The sequence below is a fragment of the Oryzias latipes genome, chromosome 8, assembly GCF_053564925.1.
Source record: "Oryzias latipes strain Hd-rR chromosome 8, Olatipes_Hd-rR_3.1".
Lineage (NCBI taxonomy): Eukaryota > Metazoa > Chordata > Actinopteri > Beloniformes > Adrianichthyidae > Oryzias > Oryzias latipes.
The window spans coordinates 3,734,538-3,753,629 of NC_136244.1; the positions used below are offsets into that span (position 1 = coordinate 3,734,538).

The window sequence follows — 19,092 nt, forward strand, 5'->3', positions numbered from 1 at the left end:
CTCAATCTCCCTCTTTTCTGGATGTCGCCATATTAAGTCCTCTGCAAAAATGGCAGAAGGGGACAGTGACAAACTTTCCAATGTGATTATTGTCGCAAAAATCATGTTGGAAAAAAAAGGGCAAAATTGATGGCAATGTAGAGTTATACACCTCTCCACTGTGTGCAAATATCTACATGGGTATAAGAATGCCTTTCCGCAGCTCCATCGGATGGATGTGAGCTCCACTGTGATTGGTGGATCGTCTGCATGATGTGAAAGCTCTTTCTCTGCTACGTCTGGACTTCTTACCCCATTCTGCTGCACCGTGCTGCATGAAAGAAAACAAAATATAGTTATGTTAGCTCATGAGAAGGCCGGAACAACAAGCCTGGAGATGGATTCATTTGTTAGGACTTTTCCACACAACAAAAACCAGACGACTAATGCTGCATGACCGATAAAAGCCATGATATATGTCCAAAACTAAATAAAGAAAAGTGACATAAAAAAACAACAAAAGAAAGAAATAATAGACAACAAACTCAAAAGAATAAATAGCTAAATAGATTGATAAACTTTAAAATAAGTAAATAAAAAAAGTGACAGAAAATACTTAAAAATAAATGAAAAAGGTGAAAAATTAAACCAGAGATAAACTTAAAAATAAATAAATAAAAGTGACAGAAAGTATATAATAAACACATAAGATGTTAAACGATAAAAGAAAGAACAGATATGGAAAAACAGACAGGCTTTAAATAAAAATAAAAAAATCCCTCACTCACAAATAAATACATAAAAAAAATACGGCCCCAACAGAGCATAAGCTAGTGTCACATTTGTGCCGGTCCCAAGCCCGGGTAGGTGGAGTGGGTAGAGTCAGGATTGGGATCCTACATAAACTTTGAAGAAAAGTAAAGTGGATCACGTGATCTGCCGACAGTTTGCATCGCGCTTTTGTTATGCATATTCTGTCTACATATTCGGTCCAGCCCTGTCCATGAGAATACACAAGTTGTCAAATCAAAATGCTATTGTTCCCATTCCCATTAATTCAGCAATAAGCCAAAAAATAAAAAAATCACGTGACGCGCCACCAAAACACTCTCGGCAGCTTGAGGTCTCGCGCGACTTTGCTAGAGCAACGACTCTGGAGATGCTGCATCCTTCATTTAAATAGACCTGGACGCGCACCTTGGTCGTTCCTCGGCAGAAATCCTTTTCACAGGTAATGTTAGCATTTCTGCGAAAAGCCGAAACGTTAGAACCCAAGTTTGCGGACTTTGCTTCCTGTTTGTCGGAACATGGATGTGGATCCAGCTGCTCCTCGCTGCTGCTGCTGGTGTTTGTGGCGCAGGATGATGGAGGATTGTTTGTTTCCACCAAAGCTTTGCTGCTGTTTGGTGATACAGTTGTTTCCTGCAAGCGTGAACGGATCTAAATCTCGATGCGTACTACAGGTTGTTGATGCGGTGAGAGAGTGGGCGGGGCTTCTGGCAGGTCTTCCTGATGAAAAGAGGATCCTGCGACAGCATCATGATCGTGACAAGATGTCAGATTATTTCATGCATACAAACTAAATAAAGCAAATACCTGGAGGGCCATGTAGCCATCAGGTGTGCTGGAACGTTGATGATTTGGAACGTACCATCTCAGATGGGGTCGGGGTGTTAATGGATGAATGAATGGCTTCTATGGTCATTGCGACAAGTACAGGTACAACAAAACGGATCTTTTTCTAGGTGGGGAGAAAAGGGGGAAATTCATGAGTAGTGCAGTTGAGTTGGTATAGTCCAAACTGTGAGGACTGAACTCACCTGATTCAGGCATTCGGTTAGATTCTTTAAGCAGGCCTGTAGATCCATGACGGACAGTTGGACAATAGTAAAGATAGCTCCAAATAAAAAACATCGACCGTGTCCATAAAACATATGTTCACCGATTACTGCAATGGCGGCGACGTCTCCTGCTCCTCACTGACTTCATGATGTCGTTCTGAGGCGTTCCTGTCTTCCACGAGTGCTGCATGGGGTTTCTACCACGTCACTTGGGGGTCCTATCATCCAGTCTGTGCGTCAGCTGGTCCCAGACCTGCTCTATGGGGTTTAGGTCAATGCTGGCCAAACCACACAAGCCACTCCTACTTCCTGAAGTCCAGCTGTGACGATTCCAGCAGCATGTGGTGGAGCAGCATCATCGTCCATGAGCAGAACGTTGGGGGTGTGCGGGTGGAATTGGGGGATGATGATGGTTCTATGCTGATGAGACTGGACCATCTACAGCTAACTGGTGATGCCTGCCCAGACCAAAGTGGACCCTGGAGACCTCGGCGTATCGCTCCCTTCGCCTTCTCCACCAACACTGACGACCATCGTTTCTGCACGGTGACCTGACACTCATCCGTGAACAGGGCGGTAGACCGTTGCTGCATCGTCCAGGTCACGTGGTCTTCACTGGGGGGGGGGCTCCAGTCCTGCATCTGTCCCAAACTCTGACAATAGTTCAGAGTCTTGATGCACGTCTGCTGATGACACTTTGAGATAAGTTCCCCTGCAACACCTGACTGTCAACCATCAACCTGAAGGCGCTGTGGCCGGGTGATGCTGCTCGTCGGTTCAGCGGCGTCGTGTCTCTGTGGCTCTTTGAATGATGACTCACTGGCAAAATCAGCTTTTTATCCCCACAGAATGTCGACATTGAGGCCACACAAACAAATGTATAATACTCTAATATGTATCTTCCTGTTTTACACTACAGGAGAAAAATCTACATCAGACTATTTTTACCTTTGAGATTATTCCTTTTTTTTCCCTTTGAATGTGCTTTAATTTACAGACATTATTCATTTAGCTCCTAATGCGCATAAATGTCCAGTTTTTACGGTCATTTTAAAGCCGGTGTTTAGTGTAAAACAGTGTGAAACAGATGTTCATGGCATCCGTCCTCGTCCGCAGTGAGCCGATGGCGCGCAGAAAGTCCAAGAGGAAGCCCCCCCCCAAGAAAAAGATGACGGGAAACCTGGACACCCAGTTCACCTGCCCGTTCTGCAACCACGAGAAATCCTGTGACGTCAAAATGTGAGTCTGCGGTTTTAGATCCATTTGGAAACGTTGGAGGATTCATGATGCTTTTACTTTGAAGGGAGCGAACCCGCAACACGGGGATCATTTCCTGCAGCGTCTGTCTGGAGGAGTTCCAGACGCCCATCACCTGTATCCTTTGGAAACTCTGAGCTACGGCGAGGCCGCCGCCGCCTCATGGCTCATCATTGGTTCATTTGAAGTGTTTTACCACATAAATGACATCAAACACGTGTGAGTGTTCCCTAACCCGTCATCGACAGATCTGTCTGAACCGGTGGACGTTTACAGTGACTGGATTGATGCTTGTGAAGCAGCCAACCAGTAGTTCAACTGAGCCAAAGTTAGCATCTGTAGCCCTGTTGGTGTTGTGTATAGGGATCTCGCCTTTTTGGTTTTGGTGCAGTGAAGTTTGCATTTCTCCTGCTTTGGTTCTGAGTGTTTCAGCAGCAGCAGCCGTCCTGTTTCTCCTGCTTTGGGTGTGAGTGTTTCAGCAGACTAAAGCTCTCGGTGGAAATCTGAAGGATTTTCTTTAGAAGCTGGGTACCTCTGTCTTATTTTGGGCTAATTTCTTTCATCCAATCAATGAGTTTTGACACAAAACTGATACTTAAAAAAAACAAACTTCTGTTTCTGCAATATTGAGTCCTAAAAGTCATATTTTTGCCTCTTTTTTTTGTACAGTTGTAAATGTCGATCGCCTTTGTGTTTGCTTCAGTACATCACTATTTACACTGCAGGTGTTCTCTCCAAATTAAAAAAAAAAAAAACACAATGAAATTTGAAATTCCTGTGTTTTATTTTCCAGCCGTTTATGTCCTGACATAAAATAAATAAAATAAAAGCACAAACCATTTTTAGGTGTCTTTATTGCACAAAATAATTTTCTGGTGAAGAGGAATGTGGGAGTTGGGGGGGGGGGGGGTGATTAAACAGACATTAAAGGGTGAAATTAAAAAAAAGATTTAAAAAAAGTAGAAATGTTGGGTTTAGCAATTAGCATCAGCAAAACTAAGTTAGCATTCCCTACCAAAGCTGGCCACTAGATGGTGCTAATGTGTAAGCCTTCAGGAGGGGGAAATCCTGTGATGACTACATTCAGTTCTTTCGGTGAGCAACAGGGTTAAACACGTTTCACATTTGCAGCGGATTGATGTGCTCAGAGTTAAGCCGAGGAGTATGTGGCAGAAGCTGTAAAATCAGATTTCTGTTGTCCGCCTGTGCAGCAACAGGTACATGGATGAAGTAGAAAGTACCACTGCAGTACGGTAGGGCATAAAAGCGAAGTATCATAAAGACCCACTCCGATGAAAATGGTGTTTTTAATTCAATTAAGCTTAAATATTTGCAGTTCTAAGTATTGTTTTATTCAAAGGAGGGAAAACAAAACAAAAAAAGATTGTGATGTGGAAAATACACCAGGCGGGGCCACAAACTTCCTGCTCCGCCCCATTCCGATGCATCCACCTGCTGACAAATAGATCCATGACCGTCTTAGTTTAGCTGGAATCGGGATCTAAACTGATCGGCTGGATACCTCCGACGTCGCTCGCCTGTTTTTATTGCACCGCTTAAGTTCAGGTTGAGGATGTGAGGAGCTAGCAGGACAGCGTGAAAACAGAGAGCTCTCAGCAACAAGGCGGGGGAAGGGGGGACGGGTTTGCTCCACGCCAAGAGGTGAATTTCTAATGAGCCCCTGCCGCTCTGCAGAAACTATGTCCTAGAAAACGACACAGGTATTTTGATTTTAGCTAAAAACATAATTAACCTTGTGCTATCTTGTGGGGTCCAGATGACCCCACCACAAGATGGCACAAGACCACTGGGAATGCTTTGAAAATCGATCAAAAGATGATCGGAGTGGGACTTTGAGTTGATCTACTTTTGTTCCACCAGTCAGTTCAAGTGCAAGAGGAGCAAAGCTCTAGTTTTCTTAACCCTTGTGCTTTCCTATGGGGTCCAGATGACCCGATCCTTACATTGACGTGTTCTCCCTACCATGACAACGGTGGATAAAGGTGAAAAGATTTTATGGAATCCATGGACACCAGTGAAGATCACAAATCATTGAAGAAAAAAGGTTGAGCACACTGTCTAGTGGGTCCAGATGACCCAACTCCCAATGTCAAAGTGCCTAGGATAGCACAAGGGTTGCGCATGGAAGGAGAAAACAGGTTTAACCTTCTTCAAACAGGGTACCGCTACAACTACGCATGCTTCTTAATCAAAGCAGTGAACTAAGCTAAAACTAGACAACCATAGCAATCAACCACAGCATCCGCTTTTGTCCTTTCCGTCCATCGTGGACCGGGAACTTCCGTGTCGACTCTGCTCCAGTTGGGCCAAAGTTCATAGCACCGACAGGACAGTGGGCAGATGCTCTTCATCGATGTTCAAATGGACGTGGAGGGCTAAAACTGTGAGGTTACGAAGGCCCCAAATCTCAGGTAGAAAAAACAAGAACTATAAATAGAAAATGTAGAGAAGGATCCTCTAGATGTAACAACCTCCAAAATAAACATGTAATTATTTTCGTTTTTGCAGTTTGCCCCCAAAAAGGACAGTAAGAAAAACGTATTAAACAGGGAATGAACTTTATCGTGACGTTGGTTTGAATTAAATATCCGTCTAGAGGTTTGCTTTGATGCTGCTTTTTAGTCGGAGTACTGGTTGTAGCCGTCAAACTCCACCTCGCTGCCGTTGTTGTAGAAGCCCTCGGTGGGGTTGGCGCAGTACTTGTTGTCGTAGACCTGGCGGGGCAGGCCGTACGTGGTCATGCCCTGCTGGGAGGCCACTTTGTTGGTGCCCATCTGCAGAGAGATGGTGGTGGTGTCACAGTTCTCCAGCTCCAGCTTCTTATCAAAGATGTGCCTCCTCGTTCCTGGAGCCGTCATCCCCGCCTGGGACAGAGAGAGACCCGGCAGGACCTTAAAAACTGCAACTGACGTCCCACACCATAAGAAAACCCCTTTTTTTCAACATACTTAATGTTTCATATGCAAGGGGCTTTATTAAATGCTAAATATTTATCTTATTTACATTACAGGCCCAAATGAATCTGTTCATGTTTGGCCCTTGAGACTGACCGTCAAGCAGCCGCAGGTTACAGTTTAGCCAATCAGAACTCATTCATTCATCTTCTAATCCGTTGGTTCCCTTTCAGGGTCACGGGGCTGCTGGAGCCTATCCTGTCCACTTGCGGGCGAAGGCTGGGGACATCCTGGACAGGTCGCCAGTCTGTCGCAGGGCCACAATCACACACCCATGCACTCTTACATTCACAGCTAGCTGCAATTTAGATGAACCAATTGACCTATGCAGCATGTTTTTGGACGAAGGCAGAGTCCCCAGAGAAAACCCACGCATGCACGGGGAGAACATGCTAACTCCACACAGAAAGGTCCCCCGTCGATGTTCTGTGTCCGGTCCCCCAGCCGGGACTTGAACCAGGGGCCTTCTTGCTGTGAGGCAAGAGCGCTAACCACTGCGCCACTGTGCAGCCAACCAGAATAATTTCAGAAATAAAACAAAAATATTCAGAGTTCTTAGGAAGTGCTGGGGGCTTCATATTATTCATTTCATGCCAGAAGCCGGTGAGCCGTTGGGAATGTTAACGTGGGCTGCATCTGGCCCACGGGCCGGACTTTGGACATGAATGCTTTATGGACTTTCAGACTGTTGCATCGGTCCAACAGCCCTGGATTGTTTATGTTGGATCTTTTTGATGCTCAAAGGATTTAAGTTGAAAATACATATATGATTCTTTTTCTGTTTTAATGACATTTACTCAACTGTATTAACAGCAAATGCTGTATATATATATATATATATATATATATATATATATATATATATATATATATATATATATATATATATATATATATATATATATATATATATATATATATATATATATATATATATATATATATATATATATATATATATATATATATATATATATATATATATATTATCTAAATGATGCAGCTACTGATTCCCTAGAGAGAAAATGTGTCTTTTATTTTGGTGTCAAGCTCGCAATAACGCACAAAACAGATGTGAGACTCTTTTCACATCTCCAAGGTTAGTTAGTGATGCGTTTAAATGCTGCTAGAATGCTGGGACATCAGTGTTTTCTTATCAGCCACTTTGAACTTAGATTGTGAATATTATTATTATTATTTTTACCACTTTCTTATATTACTACTATTATCCCCCAGTAATTAATACAAAAGTCAAAATATGCATTTTTTAAAACATTCCTCCCAGTAAAAAAAATAAAAATAAGTTCTCCAGTTTGTCTCATTGCTACCTCATGAAGTAAACTCCACTGTTCACCAGTGGTACTATCCTTTATGAAGAGTTTCTAAAACTAATGGAAGCATCTCTGCACCTGGGTGGCTCCCTTGTTGGTGCCCATCTGCAGGCTGATGGTGGACTGGTCTATTGGGTTGTCCATGCCTATCTTGGCATCGAACAGATGGCGTCGCGTCCCGTATGAAGTCATCCCCTTTTGGCTGGCAAACTGGTTGGTGCCCATCTAAACGGCAACATGGACGGTTAAGGCAGATCTTTTCAGATGCATCACCTCTCAAAGTCCCAGCACGTTGGAACATTTCCTGACCTGCAGGCCTATGATGTTGCGTCCCTCCCTGAGCTTCTCGGGTGCGAAGCGTCGCTGTTGCTTCTCAGCGTATTTCACCCCCATATCATACTTGGAGTGGAAACCTTTGGACTTGGCCTGAGAGAAAGGAGCAACAAAAACCCAGATGATAAAGTCCCCCCCCTCAAATATTCTTTAATAAAGTAGACCTCCAACAGCCGGCCCAGTGTCGGATGCACAGCCTCTGCACACAGTTACAGGAAGATGTTCTCACCATTCCAGCCAGAGCGATGAGCGTGCTCTGGACCTGGGTGTGGTTGACGTTCTCAAACAGATCGTTGGCCTCAAAGATGTCGTGAGGCTTTAGACCGTACTCTGTGATCGCGCGGACAAAATTCCCAATGTTTTCTAGCTGTGGAAGACAGCAGGCAGGAAGCAAGGGAACAACAGTTTGAGAAGCCTCATCATTTCTACCATAAAGCCAGTTGTACACAGTAAAATACCAACCAGTGACCATTACTGGGTTTTAATCCGTGGTTGTAGTCTTTGTCAAGCAGGATCTCTAAACTGAGACCTATTATTTCTTTCAATATATGACTAGCTAAGGAAACCCTGTTCTTCAATTTAGTCTTTCACTGTGATTGAGATGTTAAACAAAATTATCTTTCTGAGTATTTAGTTATTCATTCAAGTTGTTGTGAATCAGGAGCAGATGAAAAAAAGGCCATTTGAAAAAGCTTCTAGGTGTGACTGAAGCTACCGTCCCTTGAGACTTTTATCGCCGCCTCAAAGGACGTCCTGAAATTGGAGCGTACCATTGCTGTGTGTGTTGTAAGCATATCGTAAAGTATACGATGGTTTCGTAAGGATGAGGTAAGTTACACGTATTTACGGCACACAGGTGATGCTGTTGTACGGTGTCCTTTATGCCAAACTCGGACAAAGTACATGTTGGTCAAAATCGCGTCACACATACGGATGCATATGTGAATATATGTGGAAAAAGGGAGAAAAGTTGTGGTCCCTATGTGAAATCTTCACAGATGTATCACAAATGAACCACGTTCAAACCACAGAAGAACACACAAAAAACACGTAAAGCAACGTAGAATTTTTGTGATTGTTGGGCTGTTTATATGCAATACACTAGTGATTTTTTGCATCAATTGCGTAATTTTAACATCATATATGCGCCGTATATGCGATATAAAAGTTATACATGCGTGAAAAGTCCATTAAACATATGTGGAACAATCGTGTAAAGACACACATTTGTGAATGCATCTAGCAAAATTCACGCACAATTCCGTAAGATTTACGGAATAATTGCGCATCAACTACGTAAAATACGCATAAACTGCGTAATTCTCAACCGACCAAAATTTTTTGAACAAAAACCAAATTCACGTATAAACCGGTCAGTTGAAACCCTCGATGGATATCTGTGCGCATCGACAAATGACAAATGCAAAAAACTCATGACTTGCGTATATCATGAATACCGAAATTTCGTACATGGATGCAATGGCTCTGTGACATGGCCTGTGCGCAGTACAGGTTGGACCCTTTTATCGTCTGCAGACAGCCAGTATCCACCCATACAGGTGGTGACCATGGCTTCACCCAAACACAGCAGACAGCTCGTGACAGGAGTACAAAATTTACCTGGTGCCAGTTCTGATTGGAGTGGTTGACCTTCCTTACTGAACCTGGCTGAAGAACATTTATAAGTCTGCAAAGACACAAAAGGTTCCTTCAGTTAGACGTCCAATAAGATTCACAGACTGAACTTTCAGGGTTTGGGGCCTCACTCGCACAAAATGACTCCATCCTTTAGGCTCTCCATGAAGTTGTCTCCCATCTGTTTACCGGTCACGTCCTCAATCCACATTCGAAGCTCCTCCTCCTTCTGTGGGTCATACTTGCTGGCCAGCTGAGGAGCAAACCACAACATTTCTTATCTTTTGGTAAAACACCCAAAATGATCCTAGAAAACAAATATGTTAAAATGACTGAGATGTCAACAGAACTCCATGCTCGATGAAACAGAACCGCAGACCTGAAATAGCAAACAAACACCTGGAGCTGAGACGATTTGATCAATTAATTGACTGTATATAAGAACTGGACGAGTAATGCTACATCCACGGCGCTCTCTGAAACCTGCGTTCACGTGACCACGTCCTATGAAAATGCGGATTTCAGGCTTCCCCGTTCAACACTAAGACTGAAGCAAGATTTGGTGGATTTGCCCCGCTTCCATATTTCACAATAAGTCTCTCACAACTGTAGGTACGTGCGCCGGTATTGGTTAGCCACAGTCCAGTGTGAAAAGCGGATTCAAGACCCCTTTTTCGGCTTGTATTCAGCGCCATATGGCTGGTGTTAACGTAGCTTGAGATGACGTCACCTACAGAAAATAACTTACGTCCTGCTCCAACTAAATGAAGTCAATTGAGTTGCCAGTTTTTGGCCATACGGACGCCGCCATGTTGGAGCCAGACGACATCAGTAAGCATTGATTGCTCTGAACCAGGCTGAATCATTGTCTCTATGGCAACCACTCTTGTGAATCGGCAGTGACCTTGTTGGAAGTCCACACCCCTTCCACTTAAAGGCGGACTACACGAAATCTCTCAATCAAAAGGTTTCGAACGCTGGACGTGGGGGACAGCAGGCTCTACATACTTTTATTGGAGCATTTGATTGGTTAGTGTATAACTTGAATAGCTTATACACTACAAAATTCTATCCATCTATCCATCTAGGCCTGCACAATAAATCGCAAATTTATCGTTATCGATGGTTAAAAGACGGTGAAAATTGCAATAAATGGTTACCTTTGATGAGCTAAAACAACCTTATGGCAGCTTGAAGTATTTAACGAATCAAATAAATCCCTTTATGCATTTGACCAAGCGGATGGACGCCTTCACGATGTTGACCAATGTAACCCTACGTAAACTAGGCTTTTTTTGCCGTTTGTTCATTTATCGCAAGTTATATCATCATCGCAATATTGACTACTAATACAGCAAATTGCTAGATTTTTCTCATATTGTTCAGCCCTACATCCATCTGTCCATCATGTACGCAGACATATTTTTTTCCTTTACCCTTCCCATTTCTAGGCCTCAGTTATTTGGCGTCTGCTCATAACAAACGGGTAGCTAAAGGATTCCAAACTGGAATAAAAAAGGCGAACAGGAAGAGAGATCAGAAAAAGGCCTGTGGACATTCCTGCATGCTCATCTCTCCTCCATCCATGCATTTACTAACGGGCACAAACCGGCTTCCCTAATACGTTGAATTCTGGCGTGGGGTTTAAGGCCACCCCCCCCACCCCCCATCCCTCCCACCGCCGCCTCCTCATGCTCGCACACAGTCTCTCCCCGCTTCTCTTGAATGTTCTCCCGATAAGCCTGGGATCGGCAGCCAACACAAACAAGTCTTTGAAAGCAGCAGGGATAGCGCGGCTTCAAGTCCATCACACCAAACTTGGGAGAAACGCCATTCCGAGAAATTCCTCCTTCCCCTTTTCCACTGTCCTCCTCTCCCCATGATCCCCAAGTTTCTGCACCTCCTTTTCTCCTCTCCGTGGAGGTTTTCCAGGATCACAGCGGCAGGAGCAGCAGGTTCTGGTTCTAGGACCCAGATCGGGTCCGGATTTAGATTCAGGAGAGTTTTTTTTGGCTGCATTTTTTGGGATTTTAATCATTACAGAAACACATTCTATACTGAAAACCTGTTTAAAAATGACTGGAAAGGGGAAAAAAAAGGTTAAATATTGCTGAAAATAAAAACACTGAGTTAGCAATGAACCGGTCTCTATTAAAAACATTTACGTTTCTATTTTTATATTAAAAACATGCATTTCAGAACCATAGACCAGTTTGAAAAAGTAAAACTACAAATTCTCTGCTTCTGGAACTACTCCTTGTTTAATAATAGAAAATGTATACAGAAGTTTATTTTAATACTTTACCTGTAAAAAAATGCAATGTATAAAAAAAATGTAATATAAAAAAAAAAGTTGTTTTCATAATTGCATAACTTTCTGTAGCTTATTTCTTTTTGGACAAAAGCCAAAGCAGAAACGTACTAAGAAAGCTCCCCTAAAGATTTGAATCAATAAAATATGAAAATAAATGGATTAATAAATACATTTTTATGGTTAAATCCCTGTGAGCTCCTAGAATGCTCAGAAAACCAAGCTATCATCATAGCAGATCATCTCTCCATATATTTCTCTTCTCCTTTGATCCACTCGATGTGTCAGAAGTTCTCTTCTCAACACTATTCTATAGATTTGCCGGGCTTGGGACAGGCACAAGCAGGACGCTGGTTTGTCTCCTGTTGAGGCTGCGTTTATCTTTTTTCTGGGTCATTTTTATTTCTTTTATTGTGGATTTTTGTGCTCCATCTCTTCTTTTTCTTCTCCAGATATGGTCTCGTGGTGAAAGGAGGGGGCGGGTCCCTGTTGGCGTGGCCCCCCATCTCTCCCCTGTCCACCTGCGTTTTATCAGTCCTGCTTCAGATGTAAACAGTTTAGAGTCGGGACACAGTTTCATTTCCCGGCCGGTCGCTCCTTAAAAGGCCATCAGAGGATGCTGCTGCTGCTGCTGGCGCCGCTGCTCTCTGCTTTTGGGTCGTACCATCCCGGCTTCAGTTCTTCGTCCGTGTTCGATCCCGGGTCCTGTGAGGCGGCCGCTGTCTGCAAGGAATGTGGAATTCTTGGAGAACAGCAGAGTGAAAGGAAGGCGCTGCTGAGCGATGGAGCCGTTCAGAGGGGAGGTCATGGATGGGCTGGAAACGGACCATTTTTGTCAACCAGAACCAGAAGACACACACACCAGTGCCATGGATCTGGATCGGCCTTTGGTTCCCAGAATCATCAGAACAGCGCCCTCCGTCCACCTCCTTCATCCTCACCATAATCCCCAACAACCCCTCCTTCTGGGGGGAGTGCATGGCCTGAGCTGAACCAAACTAGATCAGAGTCCTACATTGATTTGGTTTCTATAAACCTCATAAAAAAATAACAAACAAAAAAAAGTCCCAACAGTTTGCAGACTTCCCCCACCTGTCCTAGGAGCTGATGACACCCATCTGGTGGACCCCCCTCCTGAGGAGAACAATCCTCTCTCCCATCATCAAAGGCCACACACCCACCTTACTCTTGACCTCGGCAGAGAGTCCGAAGGCCGGTCCGCTCCTGAAGTGCGTCGACATGCTTCCCTTTCTGGGTGTCTCTCTCCCTAAAAGCGGGAAACCTGACCGGAAGTCCGCGGAAACCGCCGGCTGTCACTGCTTCATGCGCTCGGACCCGCGGCTGACCCTCTCCGACGGACAGTGCGGGAATCTTTCTGGGTCGTTTTAAACCCTCGCCATGTCGGCGCCCGCCGGTTGGTCGGGGCCGCCGTCCAATCACGGCGCAGTCTGCTCGGGCGCGCGCGCGGCCGAGTGATGTCATCGCTCGGGCATGACTGAGCAAGCGGTGTCACTTTTTCCGAGTGCGCGTGCGCGAGAGAGGTGCCGATTGTTGCGGTCGTGTCATCGTGACGTTCACGTGTTACGGTTCTGTCAACGGATATTAAGCAGATTTATTCCAATTATGGTAAAAGTACGAACTGAAACAGTTCTATTTAAATGTGTTTCACAGAATTGGTTCATTTTATATGGAAATAAATACAATAAACTTATAAATCATCGACTTTAATAAGTCTCTTTAAATCTTTTTCATAACTTCTATCCCTTGTTTTGTTGGAATGCTGAGCAGAAAATGTTTGTGAGACCAAAACAATTGCACCTGCAGAAAAATGATAACTCCATGAAAACCCACTCAGATGGTGTTTCTGTGGCATTCTTCTGATGATTGGAGACACACATGAAGAAAATAAAGATTAAATTGTATTTCTGAGTTATTGTTTTTTTTCTTCAAATCGTTGTGAATTGGGAGCAGAAAAAACCCAAGAGAGCTCTCAGCAACGGGGAGGGGGTTGGCCCGCGCCAACGGTCCCACCCCCTCCTGAATAAGATTTAGATTAGATTTAGATTTAGATTGACTTTATTGTCATTGTGCATAGTACAATGAGATTTTAGCATTGCCATCAGAGCAAGAACAGCACGAAGGGAAAATAATAAGAAACATCGTAATACAATCAAATCAAACAAACAAACAGTATATACAAGAGTGCAATATAAACTGTAAACTGTAATGAAGAGTGCTGAAATAATTCTGCACAATTGCGTACGCAAACTGTGTGTAAACATGTCAAAAGTGCAAGAGGTGGTAATGGGGTAAGAGTTTTGACACTGTGGACAGAGAAGTAAACAGGAATATGGATTTTATCTGTGCATTTGGGAATTGAGGACTGTTATTGCTTTTGGAAAGGAGGTGAAGTTCTTATAAACTGCTGCCGCTCTGCAGAAACAATGTCCTAGAAAAACACACAAGTCCCAGCACCACTGTAATTAAAAGACCATAAGGAACGTGTTTAAAATAAATCAAAAGATGATTGGAGTGAGATTTTAAGGAATATATATATATATATATATATATATATATATATATATAAAGTGAGCCTTTTAACTAAATAAATCCTTCCTACAAAATAAAAAAATCCTCCAGCAGACCTGGACTCAGTGAGACCATCTACACAGGAACACATGATATTAAAAATAAAAGACAAATTACTTACTGCTATCCTGACATTTACAGTTTGTGTGGAAAAACATTAAAAAAAATGTTTAAAAAAAACTAAAAATTTAAAAGCTGAAAAAAATGATTGTCAATAAAATTATTTATTTTTTATTTAGCTCTGTATCCTGTATCACTTCACTTAGTTTTCTGGCGTTTCCAAAAAGTAAAGTCTGATTAGAGCCTAAAAGCTACTGTAGGATGGCTGATGTCATCACCATGAGGTGGTTTTCCTTTTTTACCCCACTGTGCTGTTCCTTCCCCCCTCCCCGGCCAGGCTGATGACAAGGAAAGGCATGCAGCAGATTCAGGGGGTTTGGGGACTCGGGGGTGGCTCAGGGGGCAGCGTGATTCATCCCTCACACTTTCATTTCATAGTTTTTTTGTGTGTCAGGCCCAGAATGCCATAGGAGTCAATCGTGGAAATCTTGTTGTTGGATGAAAAGGGGGGCTTTCACAGCACAAGCTGGCAGCAGTGGTGGGGGGCACACACAAAAGGATTCCTGGAGGTTCACTGTCACCCTGCAGCCACACATGGAGCTGAGTAATTCTCTGAATTCTGTGCACTTTCAGTTATCGGGTTCCTTTGACCCTTGTGCTATCTTGTGGGGTCCAGATGACCCCACCTTTACATTGACGTGTTACCATGACAAGGAGAGGATTTCATGAGCACCAGTGAAGATCACAAATCATTGAAGAAAAAAGGTTCAGCGCACTGTCTGTGGGTCTAGATGGGGTCATCTAGACCCACAAGACAGCTTAAGGGATAAAATATCCATCTACCCACGTTCCAAACCTGCTTCATCCCATTTGTGGTCACGTGGTGGATGGAGCCATTCTGGTTACTGTGGGGTGAATTCATGGGACACCCTGGTCACAGGGCACACAATCACTCACACCTAGGGACGCTTGGAGTAACCAGTCAACCTATGGACTGTAGGAGGAAGCCAGAGTGCCTGGAGAGAAACCAAGCATGCACTGGAAGAACATGCAAACTCCACATAGAAAGATCCCTGCTGGGACTTGAACCTGGTGAGCGTGCTAACCACTGCCCCACACTGTGCAGCCCCTGTTAACCCTTGTGCTATCCTAGGCACTTTAACGTTGGGAGTTGGGTCATCTAGACCCACTAGACAGTGCGCTGAACCTTTTTTCTTCAATGATTTGTGATCTTCACTGGTGTCCATGGATTACATGAAATCTTTCCACCTTTGTCATGGTAGGGAGAACACGTCAATGTAAGGGTGGGGTCATCTAAGATAGCACAAAGGTTAAACATACCATAAAATTTTTTTTTTGAGTGTATAAACACTGGATTAGACGAGCGCTACTTGAACCTGAACTGAAAATTCCCATTGACCCAAATCATTTGGATTAGAGTGGAACCGAGTATACTTTTGATTCAGTGTGGGCGTGTCTGTGTGTCCAGAAAATGAAATTCTTCATTTTTTTGCCCATCTTTTCAAAAATTTAGCTCACAAAACGATGTAACTTTCTAAAAAAAAAAAAAAGAAAGAAACCGTTTTAGAAAAGCTCTGGGAAAATTCTCAGTTTCTTTAGGTTAATTCTTAGAAATTTGCCGAACAAAACATCCGTCCTCAGAGTCGCTGCACGTGGCATCACTGTGGATTCAGTCTCCAGCATTACGTTAGTGTAAAGAATGTGAGACAATGTTATAAATAAACTTCCAACATGAAACAGAAATCCAGGAAATTAGATTGTGGAATATTTTTGTCACACCAAAGCATGATTTCAAAATGTTTTTGATTTTATTTATGTTATTGTTGTTCAGGATTATAAAACTGTCTGTGAGGTGACACAGAGACCAGAAGCAAACAAACTGCAACTGTTTTCCCAGAATTCTTTAAAGATCTTTCTAAATACAGATGTAAGATCATTTCTTTTTGTTTCCGCCATAATTTGCATAACCTGCTGTGATTGTCAGTACTTGTTGCGCTCCGTCTATTTTTTGAAGAGGTGTTGCAGAACCCATTGGAGGCACAGACGCATGTTGGTGCCCGATTTCTGCAGAGCCTGAAGCCCTGTGAGGTTTCTGCACGGGACAGCAGAGGCCGCAGACGTCCTCCACCAAAGACAAAATCTCCAGGTCTGTGTGACGCTTCCGTCTGAGGAGGAGCACTTTTTGGCATTTTCAACATTCGTATTCTAATATAACTGACTATTTCCATTCATCTTTGTTGTTTCTGTTGAAACGAGACGTTTCATCTGGAGCAGGGGACCATGTAACACTGTTTTTTTACTTCCCCTTTAGTGTTTCTTGTGCGCATCACAGTCACACGACGTAAGGGGACAAATGGACTTCTGGGAATGTGAATGAAAAGGTAGAATAAAGTGACGGTCCTCTTTACCCATGTCTCTGAGCTCCTTATTTAACATATGAAAAGACGGCTACACTCACAAAAATCTGATTTTGACAAAAGGTTCTGAATTTCTTTGTTTTTAAAACCTGTCTGGAAATAAAGCTTCACCAAACGCTCCACATCTTTCATCTTCAAGCAAGGCTCCGTCAAACAGACAATTTGGTGTATTTTTCGTTAATTTATGACCTTATTCCCATAAACGTACGTGTTTTGAAGACATAAATTTACGCCTTTGTTCTCGTAATTTGAACAGTTATGACTTTTTTCTCGTAAAGTTAAGACTTAAAAGTCATAATTAAAAACATATTGTGTGTAAACTGGCCCTGAAACTGTCGTAGAATTGAAGGCAGTACACACCAGATGAAAAAAAAACACACAAAAAAGTTCAGGATTCCGCAACCTTCAACACTTCGGGTCGATTAGTCACTGACAGCAACCCAACAGGATCTGTAAAATCAGTTTTTACCTTTTAGAAAAAGAGACACTCATTTGTATTTATGTAATTGTTCCCAAACAAATCATAACATGAAGAGAAAACAGTATTATTTATTTAAAATACAAACGAGTTTATAACTTTTGACAGAGGTTCAACATGACTTTCTTTCAAAATAAGACACCCAGTGTCACATATCTTAATGCAGTCAATGTAGTATTGTAGTGTTTAAAAACACATAATTTAACAGTTTGTGGTGCAGCTCCGCCAGAAATGTGTGAATCTAATAAATTAAAATTAAACCTTTCTGTGGTCTTTTTAACCATAAGGTGCATTTAAAATTCTCGAATTTGTTCAAAAATATAAAATATGCCTTAAAATCTGGTGTGTTTTAATTCTGGTTGAGTATAAAAATGATTGTTTTGCGTACAGAAATCTGTCAAAGTGACTTTGTTTAGTGTGTGATGCTGTCCTTCAACTTTTTGTGAATGAGTTGAACTAAGTTTAAGTTAACTTACTGTACTCCATCTGTCTTTTATTACTCTACAGATACTTTTTAAAATTAAAAACGTTTTCATTTTTCTTTTTAACCAGAGAGCCAAAATGTTGGGACTCAAATAAGTACTTATGGTTCTGGAGGAGCAGGTTGCAGACCCCTGTTAGAGACAAAAATATAACAGACTGACTGGCTTAGAAACACTGATCCGCGACCACATTGTTTGTGAAATTTAGTGAATGAAAGAGATCAACAGCATTTCCACTCAGCAATCTGAGCAGTGTGAGTGAAGCCTGACAAACAGTTTTTTTTAAATTTTTTTTATTTCAGGGCAACAATTCAACTTCAAATTCAACAACTGGAGGCTTTTTCAGCTAAAAATCTACATATTTTATGTTCCATCAGTAAATCTGAATGCAGTTTGAGCTAACAGAGAAGAGGTGTCATGATCTCAAATCCGTGTATAATTCCAGGTTTGTGGATTAGACGGATAAAATGAAAATCCCTAAACCCTAATTTGGCTCTCGTGGTCAACTTTTTCCCTGAATTAGAGTAGAAAAGCTGAGTTTGAAGCTTTTAATGTCATAAAATTACAATCAGTGATTTAAAGCTTCTCTGGGAGCACGCACAGCCACATTCCCTCTGTCTCACACGTTCCAGACTCGAGAGACACGCAAACCAGAAGGGTCTTATAAACATCTCAGAGGGAGAAGAAGAGGCACGCACGTGGAATTCGGACTCTTTATTTGGGCATTATGGGAGAAAGGAAGAGCCCGAGCCGAGCAGAGCGGCGCTGGAGGTGATGTCTTGTGAAGGAGGAATCCCTCACACTAAAAATAACAGAGGGCAGTCAGATGTTTACCGTGAGGGTGGACTTCACCGTTTGCATTGACTGCGTGTGCGTCTGACACACAGGCCAGTGCACTAAAGTTTGAACCTAAAACTGTAAAGTGTGCGGTCCGTCTTCTCTGGGAATTTAAGGACTCCAGCTCGCAGGCAGAGGAGGAGATTTGTGTGGCTAAACAAACGCAGGAGGGCATTTCTTGCCGTCTGTCCCTCCACCCAACAGCCACTCTCCAGTGTGCGCTCCGACTCTGGCTATTTATGGTAGAAGGCCTCACAATCCAGCACAACTCCTGAGATGCACGGTGGGTTGAGTTCATGGTGTCTGAATTCTAACCATACAAATACAGTGGAAGAGGCAGTGCATTTGGAGGTATTAAGTCATTCATCAAAGTCTGGATGTAAGTGCAGCATACCGTCCTAAGACAGAATCCCCTTTAGGTTTGATGCAGAAAACCAGATAAAGAAGCAGGGATTTTCCCTCTATAGCCTTGGTTTTATTTCCTTAACTTATTTTTTCTGAAGCTACGTTCAAATCGCCCTCAGCAACGCACGTTCAAGTGGCCGC

The 19,092-nt window shown here is 42.8% G+C and overlaps 2 protein-coding genes across 2 annotated transcripts; one reads left to right on the plus strand and one right to left on the minus strand.

Moving 5' to 3' along the window:
- The first annotated feature begins 1,079 nt into the window (after positions 1-1,079).
- On the plus strand, positions 1,080-3,916 carry elof1 (elongation factor 1). Its single transcript, XM_004071847.5, has 4 exons — positions 1,080-1,210; positions 2,937-3,059; positions 3,124-3,194; positions 3,326-3,916. Exons 2-4 carry the CDS (start codon positions 2,944-2,946, stop codon positions 3,388-3,390), a joined length of 252 nt encoding a protein of 83 aa, XP_004071895.1. The 5' UTR covers positions 1,080-1,210; positions 2,937-2,943; the 3' UTR covers positions 3,391-3,916.
- On the minus strand, positions 3,838-13,112 carry cnn1b (calponin 1, basic, smooth muscle, b). Its single transcript, XM_004071988.5, has 7 exons — positions 12,844-13,112; positions 9,483-9,604; positions 9,337-9,403; positions 7,946-8,083; positions 7,693-7,809; positions 7,462-7,608; positions 3,838-5,962 (listed from the first exon to the last, which is right to left on the minus strand). The coding sequence occupies exons 1-7, from the start codon at positions 12,901-12,903 to the stop codon at positions 5,717-5,719; spliced, it is 897 nt and encodes a 298-aa protein (XP_004072036.1). The 5' UTR covers positions 12,904-13,112; the 3' UTR covers positions 3,838-5,716.
- Positions 13,113-19,092: the final 5,980 nt, after the last annotated feature.

What these genes read in the sequence shown, in the direction of transcription:
- elof1 (XM_004071847.5), top strand. Translation starts at nt 2,944, where the DNA reads ATGGCGCGCAGAAAGTCCAAGAGGAAGCCCCCCCCCAAGAAAAAGATG. An exon ending in AAATCCTGTGACGTCAAAAT is followed by an intron (nt 3,060 to 3,123) that starts GTGAGTCTGCGG and finishes TTTACTTTGAAG; the next exon opens with GGAGCGAACCCGCAACACGG. An exon ending in GTTCCAGACGCCCATCACCT is followed by an intron (nt 3,195 to 3,325) that starts GTATCCTTTGGA and finishes CGTCATCGACAG; the next exon opens with ATCTGTCTGAACCGGTGGAC.
- cnn1b (XM_004071988.5), bottom strand. Translation starts at nt 12,903, where the DNA reads ATGTCGACGCACTTCAGGAGCGGACCGGCCTTCGGACTCTCTGCCGAG. An exon ending in CTGCCGAGGTCAAGAGTAAG is followed by an intron (nt 9,605 to 12,843) that starts GTGGGTGTGTGG and finishes TTTGCTCCTCAG; the next exon opens with CTGGCCAGCAAGTATGACCC. An exon ending in CCAACAAGGGAGCCACCCAG is followed by an intron (nt 5,963 to 7,461) that starts GTGCAGAGATGC and finishes TCTCTGTCCCAG; the next exon opens with GCGGGGATGACGGCTCCAGG.